The sequence below is a fragment of the Rhipicephalus microplus genome, chromosome 10 (genome assembly GCF_043290135.1).
Source record: "Rhipicephalus microplus isolate Deutch F79 chromosome 10, USDA_Rmic, whole genome shotgun sequence".
NCBI lineage: Eukaryota > Metazoa > Arthropoda > Arachnida > Ixodida > Ixodidae > Rhipicephalus > Rhipicephalus microplus.
The window spans coordinates 108,776,184-108,802,731 of NC_134709.1; the positions used below are offsets into that span (position 1 = coordinate 108,776,184).

The 26,548-nt window shown below is 43.6% G+C and overlaps 2 protein-coding genes across 3 annotated transcripts in view; both read right to left on the reverse strand.

Annotated features, from left to right (window-relative positions):
- Positions 1-6,997, reverse strand: part of LOC119181447 (uncharacterized) — a 136,822-nt gene extending 129,825 nt beyond the window's left edge. Inside the window, exon 1 of the mRNA XM_075875974.1 lies at positions 6,816-6,997. Coding sequence (XP_075732089.1) covers positions 6,816-6,867 — 52 coding nt within the window. The 5' untranslated portion in view covers positions 6,868-6,997. The remainder of the gene's footprint in view (positions 1-6,815) is intronic.
- A 15,351-nt stretch (positions 6,998-22,348) lies between these two features.
- The window catches only part of LOC142774838 (uncharacterized), a 29,876-nt gene continuing 25,676 nt past the window's right edge, over positions 22,349-26,548 (reverse strand). For both annotated transcript variants that reach the window (XM_075875978.1, XM_075875979.1), the window contains one exon: positions 22,349-23,410. In XM_075875978.1, coding sequence (XP_075732093.1) covers positions 22,869-23,410 — 542 coding nt within the window. In that variant the 3' untranslated portion in view covers positions 22,349-22,868. The remainder of the gene's footprint in view (positions 23,411-26,548) is intronic.

Below are 26,548 nucleotides of genomic sequence, written 5' to 3' on the forward strand. Positions count from 1 at the left end.
GTAATGATAATGCGTGTTTGTGCCACGTTTGTCGTGTTTGTTTTCAACATAAGTATTTGGAAGTGTGAATCATGTCTTTGTGAATTAACTTATAGATAATTTTTAATCGCGCAAGCTGGACTCGGTATTGTGAGGATACCAGCCTGTTTTAGCAATGCTGTGGGTGAATATTTGAGCCTATATTTATTGTAAATGCACCTCAGTGCGTTTCTTTGAACTGCTTTGAGTTTGTAAATGAGTTCCTATAGTGCAAGGAAGCCTAACAACGTTAGCGTATTCTAAAGTTGATTGGACAAAGGTTTGGTATTGTAATAGTTTTGTGATAGAGAGTGGTAGTCCCAGGCGTCTATTAAAATAACAATTTTTTAAAGCAGTTGCGTTGACGTTGTTCACAAAGCATTCCCATCTTAAGTCATGGGTTAGTGTTAGGCCAAGGTATTGTGTTTATTAACTGCGTTGAGAGTGGCGCGACCAATGGTGTAGTTAAAATCGTATGTGTGTTTCTTTCTCGTTATTAATTAAACAGCAGATTTTTTAATGTTCAGTGTCATTTGCCATTCTTTGCACCATTTGGATACCAAAAATAAAGAGTTGTTTAATGCAAGATGGTTCAATATAAGAATCAATTACATGGTATAAGACGCAGTCATCAGTGAAAAGTTTGACGCTGACAGAAATATTACAAGGTAGATGAGAAATGGGATTAGAGCCAGAACACTTTCTTGTGGAACTCCGAGTCTTGCGTTGGATTTATAGAAATGCTGCCGGTTGACATCTACGAAGTAGGTGCGGTCACTAAGATGACATTTCATCCAGGTGACGATGGGCCCATTCCTCAAAGTTGGTTCGAGTTTATGAATCAGTTTGTGATGCGACACATGGTCGAAAGACTTCGAGAAGTCTAAAAAAATAAGATCGATTCGTTTCTGTTGGTCTACACTTAGTGATACATCGTGCACAAGATCAATTTGTTGCGTGACTGTGGCGACACCTTTTCGCAATTCGTGCTGACAGGGTGTTAGTATTTTTTTTCCTTTTCGAGATGTTTGGTTATCTGCTTTAAAACGATTTGTTCCAAAGTTTTGCAGGCTGTGCATGTCAGTGAGATGGGTCTGTAGTTGGAAGGTTCGGTTTTACTTCCTGAATTTAGGAATGGAAGTTATTTTAGCTGTTTTCCAGTCATTTGGAAGGGTCCCTGAGGACGCTGATTTGTCAAAGATAATGAATAAGTACTTCGCCATCCACTCAGCGTATCTGCGAAGGAATGCATTTGATATGTTGTAAGGTCATAATGAATTTTTAGAGTCTAGTTTGAGAGCAAGTCAAGTATGCTGTTTTGGTTATTGAACGTACATCAAAAGGTTTTAACTTAGAAGGACGTGCCTGTGGAAGTGTGCAATCACCATACATCAAAATAGAGTAGAAGTAGTCATTAAGTATTGGGACGTTAAACCCCACATATCAATCAGTAGTCATTAAGTCATATGCAAGAGAAAGAGAAAGTCATATTCAAGAGAAAGAGAAAAATAGAGATAAAAAATATCAAATGCGAGAAAACGCATACAGATATGAGAGAGAAAGAGGAATTAAAAAAAAGAAAATAAATGAAAAAAGCTAAAAAGAAAACCACCAGACCTGCGTGCAACGCGCAGCATTTTCACAACCAAATCTGGAAAAGTTGCCTTTCAGAGCCTTTTTTTAGCACTCTTTGGGCAGCTGCTGCAAGCACACACTACGCCATTAATAATTGTGTAGTAGGGAGGCGTGACGATGATATGTAGGGTTTAACGACCTAAAACCACCACACGAGGTGGCGCACAGGGAGGCACGTGGATTAGTGTGCCGTGAAATCCCTGAGGTGGCTGGATCTCCTGCTCCGGAGTTTAGGGACCAGCTGTTGACGTACAACGATATAACCAAACATTATTACTTAAAGCGCAGGGAATTTCCCTTGCCACATTCTAGACTTAACAGACGACAGGCGGTTATATGAAGACTTCTGCAGACAGGGACGTACCCCAACCCGGTCGTCATGAATAAAAATTAACCCAGACTGCGGGGTTTCAACTTATTGTAGTAAGTGTTGGGGCTTGCTCGATTCCGAACACATGCTCTGGCGCTGCTCGGCATTGGTCGGCGCGGCTTCTCACGGTGAACAGTGGTGGCAGCTAATGCTGCATTGTGACGCCCTGGCGGACCATCTCAGGGCTGTACAGAGGGCCCGTGTGGCGGCAGATGGGCTTGGCCTCTCTGTCCCGACGTAGGAGCAGCCAGCATCAGTCCTAGACTGATCCTCAGGACGTCAATAAAGTTCTCCATAACATGTCATATACTACATGATTATGAGAAACGCCATAGTGAAGAGCTCCGGGAATTTCAACCAACATGGGGTTCTTAAACGTGCACCCAAATCTGAGCGCACGGGCCTACACCATTTCCGCCTTCATCGGAGATGCAGCCGCCGCAGCTGGGATTCAATCCCGCGACCTTTGTGTCAGAAGCCAAGTATCTTAGCCACTAGACCACCGCGACGGGGCGGCATTCACTATGCCATCCTTCGTCATTCTTCGGAGAAGTGTGATACCCTGAAGCACACTTGCTAGGTGCTTTGTGCATTATTTTTTTTGTGCTGCAGCTGATGACGATGAAAAATTATGCCAGAAGTTTTTTCTGCAATCCCCACAGCCCCCCAGAGTGGGTATGCGCCAGACTTGATAGGTGAACAAGGTTGCGCTTCTGTAAAGGTTTGGAGCATTCGACGACCCCCTCGTTGCGCCATTCGTGACACGCTGTTTATTTGCTGTTCTAAAATGCTGGATTACTTATATGAAAGTGATTCCTTAACCGATATCAAGCCTGCCTAAGGCCAGTTTGCAGAGGAGTTCCAAGCACCGGCGTGGCTCAGTGGTAGAATACTAGGCTGACACGCAGCGGACCCAGGTTCGGATCCCATTGTGCCTTTAATGTCTGTCTTCTTATTTCGTGCGATAGCAGTTACGAACACCGGAGGCGGTGGCGGACAACTACGGCGCACGTGACCCTTGTTGCGATCTCACTACAGCTTTCGCTGTAATAGAAGTTGAGAGAACGTGTGCAGATATGAGACACAAAAATACAGAAAGCAAGCGGGCAAATTTTGTCTCGTGATAAAACGACTAGAGGAGCCAGTTGGTTGTACTTAGTGCAAACTTTTTGCGCGCTATATAATGATAGAAAATCTATCAACAAAAAATGGCAGCATATCCACTGAGTGAATAATGGAGAGTGCACGTGGGGCGAAGCATCCGCCCGTCCATTCGTTCTTGCTTCCGTCCATGCATGCCTGCGTCTGTGTGGCCGCCCATGCGTTCATCCGCCCATCCGTGCGTGCGTCTGTTCGTGCGCCCACACAATCATCTGTGCGCCCGTCCCTGCTTTCGTCCATGCATCCGCTCCTGCGTCCATCCGTCCATGCATCTGTCTGTGTGCCCATTCGTCCACCTATTCAACACTCCAAGTACCACCATCTCGCATCTTTTCATCATATATTCCTCATATAGAAGCACCGCCATCCAGCGGACATTCTAAGGACTGAACGAGAGGAGGCACATGCACACATTCTAGCGGCTTGCGCTTCGTGTCTACTTCCCACCTTTAACCACCTTGATATGATATATACTAGTTCACTGTATTCATGACACTGTGGCTCAACGCTCGCTAAACCTTTCTAAAACCAAGGAGGTTACGCCCAGCGAGCATAACGTAGCGAACTTTTCCTGTAAGATAGTGCTCAATGTACATGCCAATGGTTGCTATTGGGGAATGAGAGACAGGGGAATTCGACTTTTAGTTAACGCGCACGCTGCGATTTTTTTATTGTTCAACAACGCACAGAAGAAATATCTCACTGGCACCACCTTGGAGGTCAAAAATGTAATAGACTGGTTACACACTACGACTACGACTACTACGAGGGACGAATGGGTGCCGCTTTAAGGAGCTTCGCCCTTAAAAATGGACAAGCGCACCAGCGCGTTTCGCACAATGCGTTGGTTCATCACGCGTCTGCAGAATCTCGTTCCCCGACGCCATCACATGATTGCTCAGAGAGAGTGTATGGGTGCACATATGCCCCATATACTCTCTCAGTAATCATGTGATGATCATGTGCCTATAGGCCACAGTGTCTTACCCAGCCCCTTACACAGGCCGGAGCACGCTAGGGCGTGAGCGCGCTCTGGCACTTCTTGAGCCACCTTTGGTGCATGCGTGTGCACCTTTTGGTTACCTTGTGTGCATGGTGGCCACACACGTCGGATCGAACTTTGCCATAAACTGCTTCGCATCTAAAAAATGGAAAAAGACAATGTGAGAGAACGAGTACAGATCGTCAAGTGGTGTGTAATGTATATAAAGGACTTGCCATTAACAATTTTGATACCGTAGGCTCTGTGGCCTATAGAGGTGAGCACTATGCACCGGGAATCACGAGGTAACTGGTACGATGTCCCGCTACAGTGCCTTTCCTTCTCGTTTTTTTTTTCTTGGCAGTCTCTTCATATATATTTCACAACGTCACATCCGGGACAGAAATGCGTCCGCTGGGGCCGAGGTGGCCCCCGGAATAAAAGACTTTCGTGCTAAATTAGCCGCATACACCAACTGTTTCAATCAAACCGAGCGACATTCATTAAACCAGCACTGCGCCAACAATCGTGACCAAAACAACTAACTTCGTCTCACCCAAAATGTTTCATTTGTGTGCTAGTTGCTTTGTTATCGTATTTACATTTCAAAATTAGGTTTTTGTAGGGCGAAGTGGCAGTTGCTGAAGCAGATCATGCCTAATGACTGACTTTTCTACTTATTTTTGCCTCTTCGTGATTCTTTTCAAGTTAGCGCTACAGTATCACGCCATCCGTTTGCTGCAACATGGTATATCTGAAATAAAAAGTCACAGCTTTCCCGTAAAAGCGAAGCAATGAACGCGATAGCGAGAAATTGGAAGGTCACGCGCAAAATATAAAGCAGATTGAAACGTGTCCCACGTTTCTCGCGCACAAATGACGCACAAAACGTACCAACAGGTACAAATGCACGCAAATAATCGTCGCAATTGTTACTTCGCTGTGTCTGCAAAGCGCACGCTTTTCGCGAACAGAGACTGGAATGATAGCAGTGACCTCTGTGCGCCCGGTAACTGCAACATAATCGCTCCAGGTAAAGCCCTAGACCACCAAACACGCACAATCCTTCCCTCTTCCCCACCGCGAGATAAGGGCGTACGAGAGAGCACAACACCGACTAAATTGGAGAGCATCGCATCCCTCCTCTAAGAGGGCGAAATACGCGCGGGAGATTGGAGCGCGCGCCACCGCACGATGTGGCGACGCGCGCTCACTGCGCCATCTTGCTGGTAATGCTGAAAAGATGATTCCCCCAGAGATGCCGGTCAGCGGCGGCAAGTGATATATATGAATAGCTTGCTGTTTGGACGTTGAAGGACGTGCTTCTCGGTGGCTGAGAGGTTAATGTTTCACACTCACGATTCACAGGACCCAAGTTCTACTACGCGCGCCAGAGTCTGTTGCTGGTCTTTTTTTTTCCTTTCTTGCACTTTCATATATATATCCGAACCTCACCATAACAAACTTGCATCTTACATGGAACAAAGGTTGCTATATGCAAAATTTCGTTATTAGTGTTTATTCTTAATGATAAATTCATTGCTAAACTATCTTTATTTACTTCGTTATAACCAATATTTCGTTACATCCGGATTCATTATATCAAGGTTTGAATATACGGTCAGTGACGGCGACGCCGGCAGAAAAATCCACCCAAGAGTGTCCATACAAATCGCAATAAAAAAACAAGTTGAGAGAACGGATACATATACGACAGAGAAAGCGAGAGATAGAGAAAAAAACAAAAAAGAGCAAGAAAGATAAAGGTGAGACAACGAGTGCAGATGTATGAGAGAGAAATAGAGAAAAATGGCAGACACAGAGAGAGAAAAGTACAAAACGAACCCCAAAAAGAAATAAGAAAGGGTGAGAGCAAGCATACCCATTTATAGTACGTACAATATGAAAAATTGGGAAAGGGAAGCACTGGTGAGAACGAAAGAAAGACGCAGGTAAAACACAGCATAGTCTTATACAGTATAGTACAACAAGGGGTGTAGAAAGTCATGGCGTGGAGTAGGGAATACTAGCACGTAGCTGCCCAAACTTTTTTTCAAACATTTTTATTCATTCACTCCATTCCTTTGCAAACGAACGCTCAAAACGTAATGTGAATTACTACCCAAAAGATCTGCGTGGTACATTTCTTACCTGGTAAATTTATTAATTCATTCGACATCTCCGCATAATTTAGAGTACACACCTTGTCACTTTTTTTTCTTCCACACACATACACACGTCCAGCAGGGGTCCATTGTCGTTTAAAGTGAACGCTTGGTTCATGAAAGCTTCTTCGAATAGCACCAGACCGCTGCGCAGGTTATCGACAGTTGATATTATCGTGCGGTAGCGGTGAAAACCCGGAGTCGTCTTCACGCGCAGCCCCGGGAAATCCGATGCGCGCGAGGCAGCATTGCGGTGTCATGCGATGCGCTTGCGAAGAGACACCGACAGTGCGCATCCGCCGAATTTACTACTGCGTCAAAGATTGTCACCACGCTATTGTAACGCTTGCATACAACTTTAAGTCAGCGAAACGAACTGCAAAGCAATCTCTGCCGAAGAGCACGCAGCCCGCAAAAAGCGTGCGCGCGCACGCGTATGAATGGATATCAGAACCCGCAATGGGGCACATACGTCACTACTCACCCCACAGACGTTCGGACCCCCGGTGCGACCAAGTATCTAGGACAACAGCCATGGTGATGACTTTGCAGTAGGCCGGCCGGCTTAAGTGTTGGGGGGCGTCGGTGTTTCCCAAGTGTATCTACGGGATTGCCGCGTGCAAGGTCTGCGATCGCTTGCGCCAGCGTGTGCGAACAGCGCGCGCACCGCAAACAACGCCCCTTACGACTGCCGCGTTCCCTTGCGTACAAAGCTGGAAACGTTGTTCCACTTTGTCTTCTTAAGCGCTACAAGGCGGCGCTAAACGTTGCATGGCCTCAGAGTTATATGTGATAAAGTCTGCAAAGCTCTAGTCTGAAAAATGGTTGCCTCAAGATGATTGTGTGTAGGTATTTCTCATGTGCTTTTTGCTACTTCCAGTGTCTTTCATGCACGGTTGAAGAAAACTGGTGTTAGTTTGCAGGAAGAAACCGTCAATAATCAATGAGATTATCCTAATAAAAGCATCCTCTCCCTCCCCCTCCTCCTCCTCTCTCTCGTTGCATGTCTATATAGCTTCGATATATCTATTTTATGATTTCACTACAACAAATGTATTCGAGAAAAAAATTGCTCACAAGGTCCTCATACATATATCGGCTCACATTGATCCCCTTGGAACCCATGTTGTCGAATTAAATGTTCTCATTATTGAGATCTATCTGACAATCGTATGCGCCAAGGAATGTATAGTGGATGTTAGTAGAAGTAATTACAATGTAAACGCATTTACATTGCAATTGCTCCAAATTACGTCCCCAAGACATTCCTTGGCACGATCGCCCAGCTGTTAGATCTCATTAATATTGTGTTAAAAACAAAGAAAGCGAGCCCTTAAAGGTACACTTCTTGCCTTCGAATGTTTTCATGACCCATTCATACCCTGGAACTTGTGCCAGTTGCAATGACCTTCCCCATGACTTCGCTGACATAAGACTGGTGTTTGTGAAGCTGGTGAAACGGCCGCGAGCGCATCATGAGCATGGCTTAATTTGTAGTCATGGTCTTACATGACGCGCATGTCCCGCCACGGTGGTCTAGTGACTAAGGTAACCGGCTGTTGACCCGCAGGTTATTGGGATCGAATCCCGGCTGCGGCGGTTGCATTTTCAATGGAGGCGAAATGGCTGTAGGCCCGTGCGACCAGATTTGGGTGTTCGTCAAAGAAACCCAGGTGGTCGAAATTGCTCGAGCCCTCCACTATGGCGCCTCTTGTAATCATATGGTGGTTTTGGAACGTTAAACCCCACATATCATTTACATGACACGCACCTCATGATTATCATGTTTGCACCAGTCATACCTTCGTAATCCAGTGACGTCACGTAACACCAAATTCGGAATATGCGAAGCTAGGGAACGACTGCGAGCGTGGCATGTAGTGATGCCATGCATGTCATGATTTGCACGTTAGGGTCTGTCACTTACGTTCGCCATGCAGTCATGTCATGTCATACCAGCAACATCATAAAATGCAATCATGACATACAATATGTCATGATTTTCATGTTATGAATAGTCACATTAAGCTCGTCGTACACTAATGTTACGTCATACCAATTTTGGTATTGATACCATAAACGAAACGGTCAGGAGAATTGAAAGTCGTAGGCGGCTAGATAGATAGATAGATAGATAGATAGATAGATAGATAGATAGATAGATAGATAGATAGATAGATAGATAGATAGATAGATAGATAGATAGATAGATAGATAGATAAATAGATAGATAGATAGATAGATAGATAGATATATAGATAGATAGATAGATAGATAGATAGATAGATAGACAGACAGACAGACAGACAGACAGACAGATAGATAGATAGATAGATAGATAGATAGATAGATAGATAGATAGATAGATAGATAGATAGATAGATAGATAGATAGATAGATAGATAGATAGATAGATAGATAGATAGATAGATAGATAGATAGACAGACAGACAGACAGACAGACAGACAGACAGATAGATAGATAGATAGATAGATAGATAGATAGATAGATAGATAGATAGATAGATAGATAGATAGATAGATAGATAGATAGATAGATAGATAGATAGATAGATAGATAGATAGATAGATAGATAGATAGATAGATAGATAGATAGATAGATAGATAGATAGATAGATACGCTCAATGTCGCCACAGATCGCTAAGAAATGTTTCGGACTTAAAATCAGTTGCTCATGTAGAATAAGTCGACTTATTGACCACACGCGCTGAGCATGTTCTGAGCGCGTGCGGTAAGCACGAAAAAGTAATTCTGGCAAACATTAAATATCTGAGCCAGGCAGTGAGCAAGTTGGCTGTTTGATGTTCGGAAGAATCAGAAAGCAAACTCACGAGTTGAAATTGACCGCTGCTGAAAGTTTGGTATGTGGGGATTGACGTCCCATTATGAATACGCCGTAGCGGAGGGCTCCGGAAACTCCGACCACCTGGGGTTCTTTAACGTGCACCCAAATCTAAACACACGGGCCTACAGCATTTACACTTCCATCGAAAATGCAGCCGTCGTAGCCGGGATTCGATCCTGAAACCTGCGGGACAGCAGCCGAGTACCTTCGCCACTAGACCACCGCAGCAGAGAGCTGCTGAAAGTTTGAAGGAGCCCGTGATCATCTGACAGCACAACCAAAGCTGCTACGAAACGTAGAAATTGTGTCCCCTTGTGACATCCGTGTAAAAGGTGGACCTGGGAGCCCAGCCCGTTCCTCCACTGGAGCATGTTCTAGTTAAATATAATGGCTACAGCCCACGTGCTCAGGATGTGGATTGCATTGCCATGGACTGCTGTATTCACAGTTGATTGGCATCCCCGCCTAATTTGCACACTCCAAAATATACTTTCCAGCTGAAAAGAATTACTAGTCGCGTATTCTGTGTCCCTTGCCTTGACGACGAATAAAAACAATGTCGCAAGAAGTGAACCGTTATTCAAAATCTTCATACGATAGCAGTGATAAACACTAGGCGCCACCGTCACTTGTATACGAATCTATACATATGAAAACGCAAGGAAGAAAAATAATCCAGAAAAAAGTCAGCTGCACGGAATCGAACTTAAGACCTTTACAACGTGAGTGCGCAGCATTAACCACTAAGCCATGCAGTAGCTTTTTTTTTCTTTCTTTATTGCCTGTGTACATACATCATTCACAAATATACATCAAACAAAGGAGAAACATGAAACAAAGAAAAGAGGTAAAAAGCGTCATACTTAACAGGCTTTTTGAAATTCCTTCATCTGTAGAAGGCTTTCTAATCGATGAAGCCATTCGGGCACCTCTTGTTGAACCTTTTGTGATTCCACGAACAAACAGACAGATTAAAAGAAGTATTGCCTAACCGGACGTGCATTAACATCAGCATGGCGCACCGCCATTCTAGATTGCCATATACCGTGCAGGCCCTGTAACATAATTAGGTCAAAAGGTATTCCTTCTTCATTTGATACTGGTAGAAATCTGATGCCATAGGCATCGAGAGGCAGATCCTTTTTTCAAAGTCCTTTGAAGAACATCCCAGAAAAAGACTGCATCTCAGCAGTCCAGGAAAACATGTTCGATTGTTTCCGGCTTTTTGCAGAGAAGGCAATGAATAAGCCTTTTTCTTGCATCCATGTTTTCGCGGGCAAGGTCCCAGTGTGCAATTTAAAGAAAAAGGATTTCGCTCCAGGTGATACCTCCATTTTTTTTTACACGGCTTAAGACATTTTAGCGTGGGCCTACACGGTATAATGTTCTATATAGGGGAACAGGAAGAACTGTTTCTACTAAATTTTTTGTATAACTTTTTACGCGAAACCGTACTGAGGTATTCCAATGAAAAACGCGTTTTTAGAAAACGACATGAATCAACAACTTCTTTTAGGAAACCTCTAATGCTTGCTTTCATGTTACCAGATGCTACCACAAATTCTGGCAACCGTCTTCCAAGCCTAAGCTGTATAACAGTACATATGAATGGGTCTCGATTATTTCAGAAAAAGATAAACCGATTAACTAACTGACGAATACAAATGACACAGACCAAGTCAACCAGAGCGAACCCGTCTGAATAAGTTAGTTCTACTTGTTTGCTCCCAAGAAGAACCCCACAAGAAAACAGCAAATATTCGATGAAGCTTCTGTAGATTCACACGTGAACAATCCAATACCTGAAGGACATACCAGAGCTTACTGACCAAAAATACGTTACAAAAGGTCGCTCTGGCGAAAATTGATAGCTGTAAACCATTGAGTTGTTCAGCTTTTTCTCGTAGTTCCACGGCCTAACGCCGCCAGTACGGTTCACTGTCACAATAATATTCTAATGGCACACCTAGGTATCGTACCGGAGTAGTAGTCCATGAAATACCCGCCACAAATTGTGGGATCACACTCCATTCGCCGTACCAGTAACCCACGCACTTGATCCAGTTTACCAAACTACCACTTGCATTACAATAAAGGTTCACAATTTTTATGGTTTCAGCGATACTATCATAATCTTTACAAAACACAGCTATATCATCTGCGTATGCCAGCCACGCAGAAGCACGTGGTTGAGCGTTGAAATGGCAAGCTATTTACATCTACCACTTTCCGCAAGCGACAAGTATCTCGGGGAAGAACTATCGTGTTTCCAGCATTACCAGCAGGATGGCGCAATGAGTGCGCGTCGCCACATCGTCACGCGCTCTCATCTCGCACGCTTACTTTGCCCCGCGGAGAGGAAGGGGTGGACGCTCGCTGACGCGCCCTTATCTCGCGGTGGCGAGGATCGTACGTCTTGGCTACCTTGAGTTTTCACTGAAACGATTCTGTTGTAGTTACTGGACGCACAAAGGTCCCTGCAATCGTTGCAGTGTCTCCATTTGTGAAAAGAGATAGCGCGCTTTTCAGACAGAGCCAAGGAACAACTGAGATGCTTATTCGCGTTCAGGTGTACCTGTGAGTACGTTTCGTGCGTCATTTGTGCATGAACAACGCGGGGCACATTTTAATCTGCTTGCCATTCTGCGCGTGACCTGCAATTTGTTGCTATCGTGTTCATTGCTTACATTAGCGGCAAAGCTGTGACTGTTTAAATGCGAAACATTTCTTAGCGAACTTAGACGACTTTGAGCGTATCTATCTATCTATCTATCTATCTATCTATCTATCTATCTATCTATCTATCTATCTATCTATCTATCTATCTATCTATCTATCTATCTATCTATCTATCTATCTAGCCACTACGTTTTCTTGTTTTCCTGGCCATTTCGATAATTGTATCGATACCAAACTTGGTATGGCATAGCATGACTGTATGAAGAACATATTTTACTAGTCATAACATGAAAATCATGACATGTATGTCATGAATATCATTATTTACATTTCATGGCTCTGCAGCTCTTGCGGTGGTTTCGTTCACATGGCATGTCGCAAAACTGGTATTGTATGACATGATTGCATGGCGAACACAAGCGACAGACCCTAACATGAAAATGATGGTATGCGTGCCATGTAACAACATGACTACATGCCACGCTCATGATGCGCTCGCGGCTGTTACGCTAGCGTCACATATACCTAGGGTTGTTCGTTTTCGGGTAAAACCCGATTTTACCCGATTCTTGCACCCCGAACAAGTTTCAGGAGAATCGGGTTAAACCCGATTTCTCCCCAAATAAACCTCCTTGTAGCGATCTGCACAATCGTGAGTTGCTGCTAACTCGTGTTGATGCTCTTCCCCTTCTCTTCTCACCACTACCTGTCTCCTTGGTCACCCCTTTCTCCTCTCTAATCTTTACATCCCCTCTCTCCTCTGCACGCACATGCGTGAAAGCGTACATGCACCCCCCCCCCCCCTAAAAAATGCTTGCAGAAGAAAGTGGGAAACACGTTTGAGGCCGGTCACGCTTCGAGTACATTGTGAACAAATTTAGGGTGAAAGAAAAGGAAAGAGATCTGCCCCTTTGCCCACTGCAGATTAGTCTCGGGTATGTGCACCTGCTTCCAAGAATTTCACGCGGAAGGGACGGGTGACCAGTCGGTGGGGGAGAGATTGAGCGACGAAGAAGCCAGCCATACCCTCCCCCAGCGTCCAACAGAGGGTGTTGGTCCAACCCCGCGCGAACGCCCCTCACTCTCTCGCGCGACACGAGACGAGACGCATATCGCCATCCTCACTTAGCATTACCAGGCGCGTCTTGTGAGCGCAAAGCCACCGTCGCGGACATAAGGCGGCACCGGAAACTTCAGCGTGGAGATGGGAAGAAAACGAAAGACACTGGATGACAGGTGTAAAGAACATGAAGATCTCCAGATCGCAACGAAAGACAGTGAAGGCACCCGCACTTTAGTGTGCAAATATTGCAACACCGAGATGGTCACCGATACAGCGAAGAAGCCCTACGACCGAGTTCGTGAGCATCTAATGTCATCTCGTCATAAGAAGTTCAAGACGGCTTCCAAGGAAGCTGAGACTGCGGGAACGTCTCAGCAGACGCTTTTTGATATGTCCTGTAGACAGCGTGCGAAAGAAACTGAAGCGGACGGCGTTATTTATGACTTTGTTCGTGCCCTAGCGTACAGCGGAATAAGCATGCACCAGGCGGACGGACCGCTGGGAGACTTCGCACGCAAATACTGCAAGGCCGCGAAGACCATGCCAACAGGACAAAGACTTCGGCTGAAATACCTGAAAGAAGCTTTTGACAAGGACATGGAGAAAATCCGCGATGATATGCGAGATGTGAAAGTGAGCGTCATCGTCGATGAATCCCCAGACATCACTGGTGTGCCTACCATCAACACTCTCCTGTGCTACTATAGCCAGAAAAACGTGAAGAAGCACGTTGTTCTGGTCGACGTCGACAGGGTAACTGCATCGAACAGTTACACGGTGGCAAGCGCAGTTAGCAAGGCACTCCTGACGGTTGGCAAGACGTGGAAAGACGTTGTGGCAGTAGCCACAGACTTAGCGGAGTACATGCGAAAGATGGTTCGAGAAATCTGTCAGGCTGAAGGGATCCAAATCTTGCATGTGAAAGATATAGCACACCTTATTCATGTGAGTGTTGACCATGCCATTTCTTTACCATGCATGTCTGATGTTCGATCCGTAGTGATCAAGTTTGGAGCGTTATTTAAGCACGCTAACAAGCTTTACCAAAAGTACACTAAAATTTGTTCTTCTAATGGCCTCTTTGGGCCTGACATTAAGAAGCCACCTTCTGTTGTCCCGAATTGATGGCAAAGCTTCTACAAGGCACTTGTGGTAGTCGTAGAAATGTGGAGTTCGTTAACAGAACTTGCTGAAAGCTCGCATGATAGCAGCAAAGCTGAAGCTATTCGAGGGATACTTTCTGAAAAAGAAGTTGTTTATGCGAAGGCAATCTTGATGAGAGATGCACTCGGCCCACTTTTGGAAGCCCAGAAAACGCTTGAAAGTGGGAAGCTTTTGATGCCCAGCTTTGATCACCTGGTAAACGTGAAGCTGCAGCAGATTGTCGGGGAGCTTTCGGCGATGATCGGTAAAACCGATCAGGCCAAAGCTGTTTTGTCTATGTTACCCAAGCGCAGCGCTAATTTAGTAAAAACATGTTCTGAAGAGTTCTGCACGAAACTCGCCACAAAATGGTGCTGCACTCTTGGACGGAACGTCTCAGAAAAAGAGGAAAACCAGCTAACTTTGTGGAAGTTGGGAGCCGTCCTTGATCCGTTTCAGAAGCGTCTGCTGGGGCAGTCATTTGAGGACTACCGACCTCTGTTCATGTCCGTAACTGACAATGTAGATTCCCTTAATGACGAGTTCAACCAGTATTTGCTGGAAGCGAGCCCCACAAACCCAGCTGTCGAACTAATCGAGTATTGGCATGAATCTACTTCTCGCTACCCAAGACTTGCAAAAGCTGCACTGACATTGTTGTGCCTAGCTAATGGTAGCTGTGACGTGGAGAGAACTTTCTCCCAGCTGAGATATGTTCAACGACCGGACAGATCTCGAATTGAGACTGACATGTTGCGCATGCAGATGATAATGTATGTCAACAAGGACGTGTGAAAAATCGATGACTAGATTTTCGAGAATAAAATGTATAATTTCTAAGAGTCAATGTTTACTGATTCATTCATTTTCAAACACCACTGATTCATTTTCAAACAAACACAAAATTTCGGGTAGTATACTGTATTTGCTGTAATACTCGGGTGTCTGTCCCAATTACCAGCTTGAAACACCAAATTCAACGTGTTATACTTAAAAAGCCCGTGATACGTTATGATAAGCTCAGTGTAAGTTCTGATAAGTACAACCGTATATTTAACCCGAAAAAACCCGAAGTAAGGAATGGTTTCGCAAAAAAACCGATTTTTCCCCGAATATCAGTTTGAAAAATACCGCCCGATTTTTACCCCCCGAATTTGAAAAAAATATAAAACCCGAAAACGAACAACCCTGATATACCAAATTCGGTATTACGGTACGTTCATGGATGACGAAGGTATGTGACTGGTGCAAACATGATATGCGTGTCATGTAATAACGCGGCTACATTCCACGCTCATGATGCATTCGCGGCCGTTTCGCTAGGTATGTACCAAACTTGGAATTACACGACGCAAACGGACGACATCGGTAAATGACACATCCAAACATGATAATGACGACATGCGTGTGATGTAAGAACATGACTACATGCCATGCACACTCATGATGCGCTCGCGGCCGTTTCGCTAGCTTCACATATGCCAAATTTGGTGTTACGTGATGTCAATGAATGACGAAGGTATGTGACTGGTGCAAACATGATAATCATGAGATGCGTGTCATGTGAGAACATGGCTACATGCCACAGTCAAGGTGCCAATACATTTCTACGTGACGCGATGCACGTGCGTGCTCGCCGGCGTTCATTTCGTCGCGTGACGCCGACGTTGCCACGCCAGGCGTCGGTCCTGCCATAAACTCGCAGGCGCGCGCCATGCTGCGTTGCTTAGATGCATGCGCCTTTTAGCGCGTCCGGCATCCCTCTGTCAAGAAAAGGGGGAGACGCAGAGTTGTCTGGGTAATGCATCGGCGCGAAATGAAGCATGCTTAATTTTGCGCTGGTTGCCATCGGACCACGCCGATAGACGCTGGTCGCGCCGGTCTCACCTGGCGTCAGACTTTAGTGTGCTCGCATTTTGCTAACGTAGCACCGCTGTGCCCAGCGTGCGCGCGCGTCAACGCTACATTGGAGTATATTGGGTCCTTCATGATGCACTCGCGGCTGTTTTACGAGCTTCACATATACCTAATTCGGTGTTACGTGACATCAATGGATGACGAAATATATGACTGATGCAAAGTTAATCCTGACAGGCATGACATCTGAGAACATGACAGCATACCACGCTCATAACGTGCTCACGGCCGTTTCGCTAGCTACACATATACTAAATTAGGTATCACGTAACGTGAATAAATGACGAAGGTTACGACACATCCAAACCTGATAAGCATGCCACGGAAGTCATGTACGGCATCATTTACTTTCACTTCATAACGTTCTGCTGACTTTAAAGTGACATATAAACATTTCTCATGCGTGCTTCGCATATCGTCGATTACCACTGTACGTGGGATCTGCCATTTTTGTTTCCCCTCAACAAGTGCATGCGTGTTTGTGTTTTATTTGGACTCCAAGGCTTGGAGCACGATAGATGTTCTCAAATGCCTGCAATGAAAGCTGGGGGTAACGTTTAAAGAGCTGACATTTGAAAAATATGATAGCAAAAAGGAATCTGTCAGGTCGGGACGGCTACCTTGATTGCATAGATGAATCACAAATACCAGCGTGTAAACTTCGTTAACGCACTCTTTTAAAAATATGACGCTAAAAAGTAATCGCAGATATAAGAACACCACCTCAAGAAACTGAAATGAGAAATTTAGCAGAAGTTACCCAATGCTGCCTATGAAACGGGAGGAACCAACAATAAGTGCGCAGCTGAGGACATTTGCCAATGCATCGTCAGAAATATAGAAAGAGCAATATAATAACAATAATGCATGACACAACCCGGCAAACCTCAGCCTATGGGAGTTCTAGCCTAAACAGAAGGCTTTCAAGGCAAGCCGAAATCATGGCCAAGACAAACATGCCCAAATTTATCTATACATGAGTAATGTTGTGGTTCGAAAGTAAGATATGCTGTCTGATACAACACATATCTAAATAGTTCATGCAACAATATGGAAGCTAGGAAATGCTATAGCCAATGTGAAAGAAATTGCTGAGCGGAAAATTCTCCGGTATTGATCGCGCCATATGCTCCCACCATTGTGACAACCAGTGCAACGGTAAAACTGGCGATTTCAAGAACAGTTAAAACAACATGAACATGATGTCACGAAACGACACGTGGACTCGAATGCCCTTGCTGAACACGTGGAACCGGCCATTAAGCCATCAAATTGATTGATTGATTGATTTGTGGGGTTTAACGTCCCAAAACCACCATTTCCATCAAATTGACTGGTCAAGCGCACATGTTTTGGAAAAAAAAGAAAAGAAGAAAGAAAACAAATGACGCTATGCCTGCACGTGGAATCCCTGCACATGCAGACAACTGCCCATGTGCTGAACAGGAGTGATGGGACGCTTCCAACGATGTATTCTAGGGGCGTATGTCACCTACTTAGGCGTACTTAAAGGGACACTAAATAGAAACAATGACTTGGTTTAGATTGACAAACTGAGAACTCTAATGTCTTGTTTCTTCCTATCATAAGAAGAAAATAAAGGCTGAGGTTTCATTTTAGTTTCGGGCTGAAATCTCCGCACGTGCCGAGATGCTTCAAAATTGTTTTATTTTGTATTTTCGCGAGATTGGCTTGAGGCAATTGTCTGGAACTTCGTATGCTAGATCTATGGCATTTACAAATTACAATGTACCATTTTTATCGAGTAGAAGTTATGTAGGACCCAATAGCCGCCTTCAAAATTTATGACGTCATTGAGTTTGGTGCAGTAATCTGAAAATGGCGTCTTCACCCACAGTTTTTTTTTTTTTTTGCGCGCTTTCTCACTTACCAAACGTCGTGTCGGGGTAACAAAGGTGTTTTAGGGATTGTGAAATTGTACTTCACTTATACGGGAAAAACTGTTTTGCTCTTTAACGTTACATTAAATACGCTGTGCCTTTCTTATGGCTTTTATTGCGAACAAGGCTCCCGCATGAGGTGCCGAAATGTCAGTAAACTTTGTGTTTTTTTTTTTTTGGTAGGTGTGTCCTTTTGCTTTTGCACTGTGAAGCAACAGTTATGCATTGCCTTTTTCCCCCCCTCTTCTAGCTGTTCACCGTATGCTGAAGGAGCGACGTTATAAGCTTTGATCAATGGTAATGCTCATTTTTGTGATGGGCGCACAGACTGCCACCAATTTCTATGGTATGGCTAGCTTTTTCAGAAATTCCCCAACTTTTCCCCGATTTTTCTAGGTTTTCCAGGTTGGCAAACACCCTGAAGGCTGAATTTCTCCCCTTTTGCAGAAGAAAGTCCTTTCTCAAATCAATACTGCTCTGAACAAAATTTTCTCTATAGGAACAAAAAAGAAGTCAAGTTCTAACACTCACATTCACAGCGAAAGAGGCAATATTACTCACTGTATTGAAAAGCGGGCTCATGATCAGCATAAATTTCTTATGCTTTCTGATAATGGTGATGCAGAATCTTAAAGCATTGCTGTTTTTATGGTCCTATTTTCACTAGGATGTCTTTCACTTCTCCGTCAATTGATACTAATTATTTATATTTCGTATTTTCTGATTGAAGGCTTATGTTGTTGAAATTTATGCTTTCAGACTCCATTGTGTGTTGAAGCATCATGTCCACTGTGTGTTCATGCTCGAATAAACAAGAACTAATATTGGACACGTGCTACGTGCTGTTTGGACACAAAGAAAGACACACGAAAACCACAGGTAGAACACATCATTTGTGCTCGTGTTGTGTTTTACTTGTGGTTTTCGAGTCTTCTTTCGTGCCCAAAGAGCGCATTGCAAGTTTCAACTATGTACAGCGAACCGAACCCTACTCCAGCTTTTCTAACTGTCAAGATTTAATATACAAGTGCTAAAACTCCATTTTCGTAGTGTTACTTGTAAACAGGGTGCAGTTGCTTGCAGGCTTGTTCATCACCAATGAAAAGCAGTTATATGAGAACGTCTTTACTAAATACTAACCCAACTCGTTTTACGCAGCATAATAACTTCATTCTGCCCAAAGCACGAACTAATTATGGCAAACACATAGTTAACTTTGCGGCCATTTTTTTATTATGGAACACAGTGCCATTTCTAATAAGAATTAAAAAGCCACATAAATTTTGCCATGAATTGCAAAAATTTTTGTTATGCGACACTTACTCTTCTGCCTAACCGATTCCTCCCTCTCCATGTCATTCTCTTTTCAGTCTCTCGTTTTTTTTTGTCATGCTATCTATGTAGAAGTATATAAACATATTTTATAATTTATATTTCCGACTGCATTTAGTTGACGAGAGCATCGTCGTTTATATGTATCTATAATTCATTTTTTAAACCCTGTATTCTCTTAGTTTCGCACTGTTGTTGCTAACCAAATACTTGTGTTTACATTTAATAGGAGGTCCCATTTCAGTGTATACTGCGGGACCTCCTTCTGTATATTCTTTTTTGTACATCTTATTATGAAATAATAAAACTTGATTTGGTTTGATTTTGACGTGCCACCAGAGGAGTGCCCACAGCCACTATGACATGTTGATACGGACTTGTACACACTTTGCCCTACATAAAAAAGTGTTTATTACCCCAGATACTTCGTAGGCTCCATATACAATGCATAATGATGTACTGATATGGCCAAAAAAAATGTGATAAAAAGTAATGGCACTGTACACAATGATCACAATATCATTAATATAAACAAGACAGGCAACGACATGCTTGATAAAAGTGAAAGAAAATTCACCAACTAAAACAGCAGAACATTTCCTCTAAAAATATTTAGCAGGAAACAGAAGAACAATGCACACACAATTCTTGGATGTACCCAATGTACACACCCTCTGCAAAAATGCAAAAAATCAGGAAAAAAGCACAAGAAAAACTGGAATGCCATTTTCAAAACAAATATATAAAACTGGAGGCAGGGGTGGAAGCTGGAGCCCCTCAGGGAGCAGGAATAATGCTGTTTTTGGAGCAGGTGTGAAGCATCAAAAAGCGTGTTTCAGAACAGTTTAGGCTTATCAAAGGGAGTGTTTGGGAGCAATGCAAATTAGTTTCGGAATATATTTAAGAGTCCAGATACCAGTAATTTTAACTGCATTTATTTCTGGGAAGCTCGAGGTTCCAGTGGTTTTGAAGATGTCAGTCTTTTTTGGGATACTTGAATGCAGAAATTTGTCACACGATTCAGCCACCCGGCCGAATTTTAAGCACTTGCTGATCACCCAGCCATGTTGAACTGGTGGCTGCAAATGCCAGGCCTGCGGGGAAGGCGGCGCACAATCACAGTGAAAGCTAGAAGAACGGCCATTCAGAGCCTTTTCTAAACATTCATTGGATAACTGCTGCAAACACACTTGCCTGATGCCTACTACGGCATTAATAATAAAAATTTCAGGGTAGTAGGCCGGCATTCCCTATGCTATTTTTGTTACGCTATTTAACAATTACAAGAAATTTTGTGCCAATTGTTCATGGAATTATGCCTGAAGTGGGTATGCGCCACAGTTACAAAAACAAGGTTTTGCAATTGGTTATAACATAAGACGACCCAGTCGTTACGCTATTCGCATTGTGTGACGACTGCCTGCTTTTTCCCTGTCTTAAAACACTTTATAAGTCGCAGTAACACGATTGCTTTTCCCACATCAAGCCTGACTAAGGCAAGTTTGCCAGCAAGTCCCAAGCAACGGCGGGGCTCAGTGGTAGAATACTGGGCTGCCACTGAGAGGACCCGGATTCGAGCCCCGCTGTGTCATTGGTACTGCAAGGTTTCTTTTTTTTTTCTGATTTCATGCGACGTGGTTACGGACATTGGCGGCGGCAGACAACTACAGGGCGGCGCGAGACCAGAGTTGTGATCTCGTAACAGTTTAAATTTCACTGTAAAAGCAAACATTATGCATATCTGAGGCACAAAATCATTACTTTAGTACTAGGTAGTGTGCTCCTTTACTAAATATACATAAACACGTAATTCTAAAGACCGTGGCATTCTTGAGGCTGCGCTGAAAATGCAATGCTATGCAGAAAAGAAGGCCTTTCGACGACATTTACAGCAAAGTACGCAGATAGGTGAACAATTTTTTAGTAAATATTTAAAAACATTGAATGCTGATAAAGCAAGCACATATAGCAATACCGGTTTTATCAATATATAAGTTATACTAATGAGAAGCTGCAGCACTATCAACTTTTGTATGTTTTTCACAAGTAAAATTACCCACTTAGAGCAATGCTGCATTATCGGTAACAACAATAAATACTGGCTGTTGGGTGCTTGCACTGAAAGATAATGGAAAAAAAAAAACCAGAATTTCAAGCTACTGAACTCCTGCCCACAACCTCAATGTCCCTTTCGATTTGCAGCATGCTTTGCTGCACTAAACTACAGAATTGCGGGAAAACTGACTTTAAAAATGCGCTAGGGGGCGAGGGTGGCGGTGGCTTTAATTACTGCATTTTCGAACACATAACTTGAATAAAATGTTTAAACTTGTCAGTGTTTCGACGACCACAACTTTAGATGTCCCACGTTAGTTCTATAAGGCTTGTGGCAGTTCCTGAAAGCATCCAAATTGTCAAGCTTGTGCATAGAAGCGCTCGTGAAGATTGCGGCCGAGGCAGAGATAAAATGAGCCGGCCATTTCCATTGCATTAAAGGCGCATACGGTAACGTCACCCATGTGCAAGGCATGCTGTTGATGGCCCCTCAGGCAGGGAGCAGAAGACTCGCCTGTCTATCGTCGGGCGAAGAAGTGTGGGCGGAGACTGTGTCGTTCGAATCGCAAATTGGAACTCCGCTCATAAGGGACCGGCCGCTGTCGCTAAGGCGCGTGCTATTTCGGTAGACATAAGCAAAGGGCCCACTTACTGCGCTTTGAAATTAGAAAGCGCGAGAATTGATTCGCTCCACGGAGTCGCCGTAATAACGCACACACACAGCGTTTTTCAGAGTTAAGCGAGATTGGGTCAAAAAGAGTTCACTGATAGCCTCACTTCGTATAACATTCCGGTTCGCTGCTATAGCATTGACTGCTTCGTCTTTGCGGCGTAACTGCGAGTGTCTCGAGCCTACGCCACCGTTTTTGTGTGCACGTCGGTGACAATAATGGGAGCTGGCTTGATCCCGAATGACGGCACATGAAGGCATCAAACACAGCGTGGGAAAAGCATCGGCGAAATGATAAGTTTCGGAGCAGAATGGCGTGGCAGAAGCGGTTTAGCGCGGCGTGGCGTAATTGGTACAGCACTTACACGCCTGACTGGAAGAAACGAAACACTAGGGCAACTCATTTTTATTAAACTGAAGAAAATGCATGTTAATACAAGAAGTCAGAGTTTTGCATGATTGTTAATTGTTGTGATGCTTTAAAACAGTTATTCCTTCTGAACTGCACAGGGCAACTAGTTTTCTCAATCCAGTCCCCACCACTATAGTCGAACATAACATGACAGTAAGCCAAGACGATGTATTCATAGTAAAATACAAGATACAACCAGTGGGCAAACATTTGATGAAACACAGAGATCTGAGCAATACAAATGCTGATAAACACTATTAACTGATACGGTGCACCGCAGTGAAAAAGAAGGTAGACAGAAATGCACATCTGCGCTTGCCAAAGCAATGAACAGTTGTCGCTCTTGCCTGGGCGTGCACAGACAAGAATTTGTACCTGCTTTTTTTTTCTCTTTGCTAGTTCACGCTTTTTCTGTTAGCACTTGTGTTGTCCCAACTTTCTCTCGTGTCCAATGCTTGCACGCCCACTGCCTCTTACGATAGTCGAATGCACTTTCTTCACTCCACAAAAAAGACATTCACATCGAGATGTTCGATCTTGTGTCTCTCCAGATAGTACTCCATGAGCGTCGTGTACGGGCACTGGTCGCACTTGAAGGGTTTCTTGCCAGTGTGGCTACTACACATGTGCTTCTGCAGCATACGCTGCGTTGCAAATGTCTTCGGGCAAAGGTCGCACTTCACTTTCTTCCACGTGTGGGATTCCTCGTGATCCTTCAGCGTACTCGGGTAACGCGTCGCAAAAGGGCACAAACTGCAAAGCAGGAGAGGGTTTTCTTCGCGGCTGGGTAGTTCGAGTCTCTGGACAGGCAACTCCATGGCGGGCCCTTCCTTCAGCTCCACCTGCATGAAGTCCTCGATGGATGCTTCCAAGTCTACTCCATCGTTCTTGACAGGCACATTGGGTTCTTGCTGCTCCTCGGTGCAAAAGTGTTCGCTTCGCCCTGCATCTTGCAACGCGTCCGTGCTCTGGTTGCACTCAGCTGGCAGCGACTTTGAATATGCGCACATCTCGGAGTCGTCAGGAATCAGGAACTCATCTGCAGAGCAAGCAAGAGTGTGTTAATAGACACTTTCCTTTCGACAGAGTAAAAAATTACACCCAGCAACATGAGATCTCAATTCAGGAAAAGGTATCCCACCAAAACCAACTTCAGCTCGGAAGTCACACAAGAACAATTATGCATTAAAATTTTAGAAAAAGAAAGTATTGATGCAACCCACAATACATCGAGACAAATACCTGCACACAAAACATTATAAACATGTAATTGATAGAATAACAAAAAAGTCACAGTTCTCCTGCAAGGGCAAAAGTAATGAATGCTATAGCAACAATTCAGAATGTTACACAAAGAATTGCAAGCAGATTGAAATGTCCAGCACGCTGCTCACGCACAAAGGATGCACGAAAACAACACACACAGAATGAGAGTGAACTAACGACATTCATGAACCATACTCATAGGTATAAATGAGCGCGAAAAGTGTCACAGCTGCAATGAAAAGCGAGCTCGTTTCACAAACTGCAGCCTGCAAAGTGACATTTGTATGCCCTGAATTTAGAAAGCAATCACTTTCGGTGAAAACCTAAAACATACGATTCTCCCCCACTGCGAGATAAGCACGCGTTGAGAGAACGAGTACATATATGAGAGAGAAAGCGAGAGATAAAGAAAAAAAGAGAAAGAAAGATAAATAGTGAGAGAACGAGTGCAGATATGAGAGAGAAATATAGGAAAGAGATGCCCGTGAGCAGTGGTAAGTGGTATATATAAATAGCTTGCTGTTTCAACGGCTCCTCGGTGGCACAGTGGTAAACGTTTCGCACTTGCGATTGAGAGGACCCAAGTTTGATTCCGTGCGCCGGAGTCTTTGTTTTTTTTTTTTTCCTTGTATTGTCATATACATGTATATAGATATGTACACATATACACTGGAACCGCATTATAACAAACTTGCATTCTACATAAAAATAAGTTCTCTTTATCAGAACATTCATTATAAAGGTTTATTCTTAACATTAAATGTATTGTGAGACTATTTTTCATTTACTTCATTATAACCTATATTTTGTTATATCCGGATTCATTACATCGAGGTTCGAGTGTACGGTGAGTGATGGCAACAATGACACCAGCAGCGAAATCCAGCTGAGAGTGTCCATATAATTGCTATCGCAATAAAATGAGCATAGTAACAGAACACTACATTTACCTAAGTAGCTACATGTATTAAAAAATGTTCATTAATAAAACATGTTGCACTTATACATGATCGTCATTGAATGCAAAGATGTAGAAGAGGTAAGTAAATTGCTGCAGAATGGCTTACGATAACACCTGAAGAGTTCAACCCCACCCTGCCCGTAACAGTTAAACGCGCCTTCACTCAACGTAAACAATGTTCGATTCGACGTGCTCCAACAGGTGCCTCTCGGAGAAATACTCCATCATTTATTATGTGCATTTATCACACTGAAAGTCTTCTTGCAGTGCCAGTGTGGACCCACATGTGATAATTTAAATTTAATTTTTTTCAGAAGTGTCTCTGGACTCTGGCCATACTTAAATTTTTGGCAGTGGGTGCCCCCACGTCTGAACATCAATCAGGCTTAGGGCCTTCTGTGGTGTAAGGGCAAAGATGGCAGTGTACAAGAAAAAGGCAGTCTCAAAACTAGGCTGAACAGGAAGGTCTTTTTTTTTTTTTTGTGACAGCGTTTCTTGACGGTTGACTGAATGTCACATTCATGCTCGAGTTCCGAGCAAGCAAAACCCTGAATCTCTATACTAACAATTTGTAAAGCTCCTTATGACATAATAAAATCATTTCTGATTCTGATTCAACGCTTCTTTAAGTACTCCATCCTTGACAGGTGCTCTATGACGGTCTACTATGCATAATTATTTTTCGTGCGTAACTGTGAACATGTTCCGTGTTGAGGACTCATTCAGTTGGTATCGACTGATAATCCAGACATGCCATAGACATCAGGAATCTGCAACACCACTGGAGCGAGAAATATTGTGCATTAATAGATACATTCCTTTGAAGAGATTGAAAATTTATACTAAGGCCCACAGGGCTCTTATTTCAGACACTGGCACATCCTATAAATATGTATGAATACTGCACATGCTTTCTACAGAATTCTGCAAGGTTGTGAAATGAACCAGAAAGGAACCCTGACAACCACCTATTTGCAGCACAAAGCCACAAGGAAATCTGAAGAGATTTCTCCCGATAAAAGCTTATTAGTTGCCCTAAGATCCGTCCTAGTCAAAGAATTGACCCGGGGACCTGCGCCTTTGGGGTGCTTGCCCTTACTGATTGAGCCAGGAAGCTCAATCAGTAAGCCAGGAAGATTGTAAGTGCGAGGGCAAATCAATCAACAACTCCAAGCACATGAATACAGGATAGTACTAATCAGTTTTGCAGGATCACACAAACTGGCAGAAAGGTTGAGATTTCTCAAAAAGCTTCTCAGCTGGAAAATTCGTCCTGGTCCCTAGATTGAACACGGGACTAGCTGAATTAGTAGAGGAACCATCCTGGAAAGGAATTAGCCCCAAGTTTGAACCTCCGACCAGGAGAAATTTTCAGGCAACTAGGATGATTTGTTTTAGAGAAATCGATAGATAAATTTTGTTATAGCTCTGTGCTACAAAGGTGTGGTTGCCAATTTGCCTTTCCAATAAACATGAACTTGAATCAACATTCTGCAGAAAAACAAAATACACAATACTTTATAAAAATGACCAACGCAATGTGCAAGACATCAGGACAATTATAGGCACATTCACACCCTAAATATTGTGAATTAGCCATACATCCAAAAGACACAGCATACTTCCAAACTAACATAGTCATCTCTTATACAATGAATGTCTCAATTTATTGATTGATTGATATGTGGGGTTTAACGTCCCAAAACCACTATATGATTATGAGAGACGCCGTAGTGGAGGACTCCGGAAATTTTGACCACCTGGGGTTCTTTAACGTCCACCCAAATCTGAGCACACGGGCCTACAACATTTCCGCCTCCATCGGAAATGCAGCCGCCGCAGCCGGGATTGTCTCAATTTATGGGCAATAAACTTTCCAAATAAAGAACTTCACAATTAAAAAGATTGCAGTACTTTAACAGCAACTTATGGGTATTACCATGAAATCCC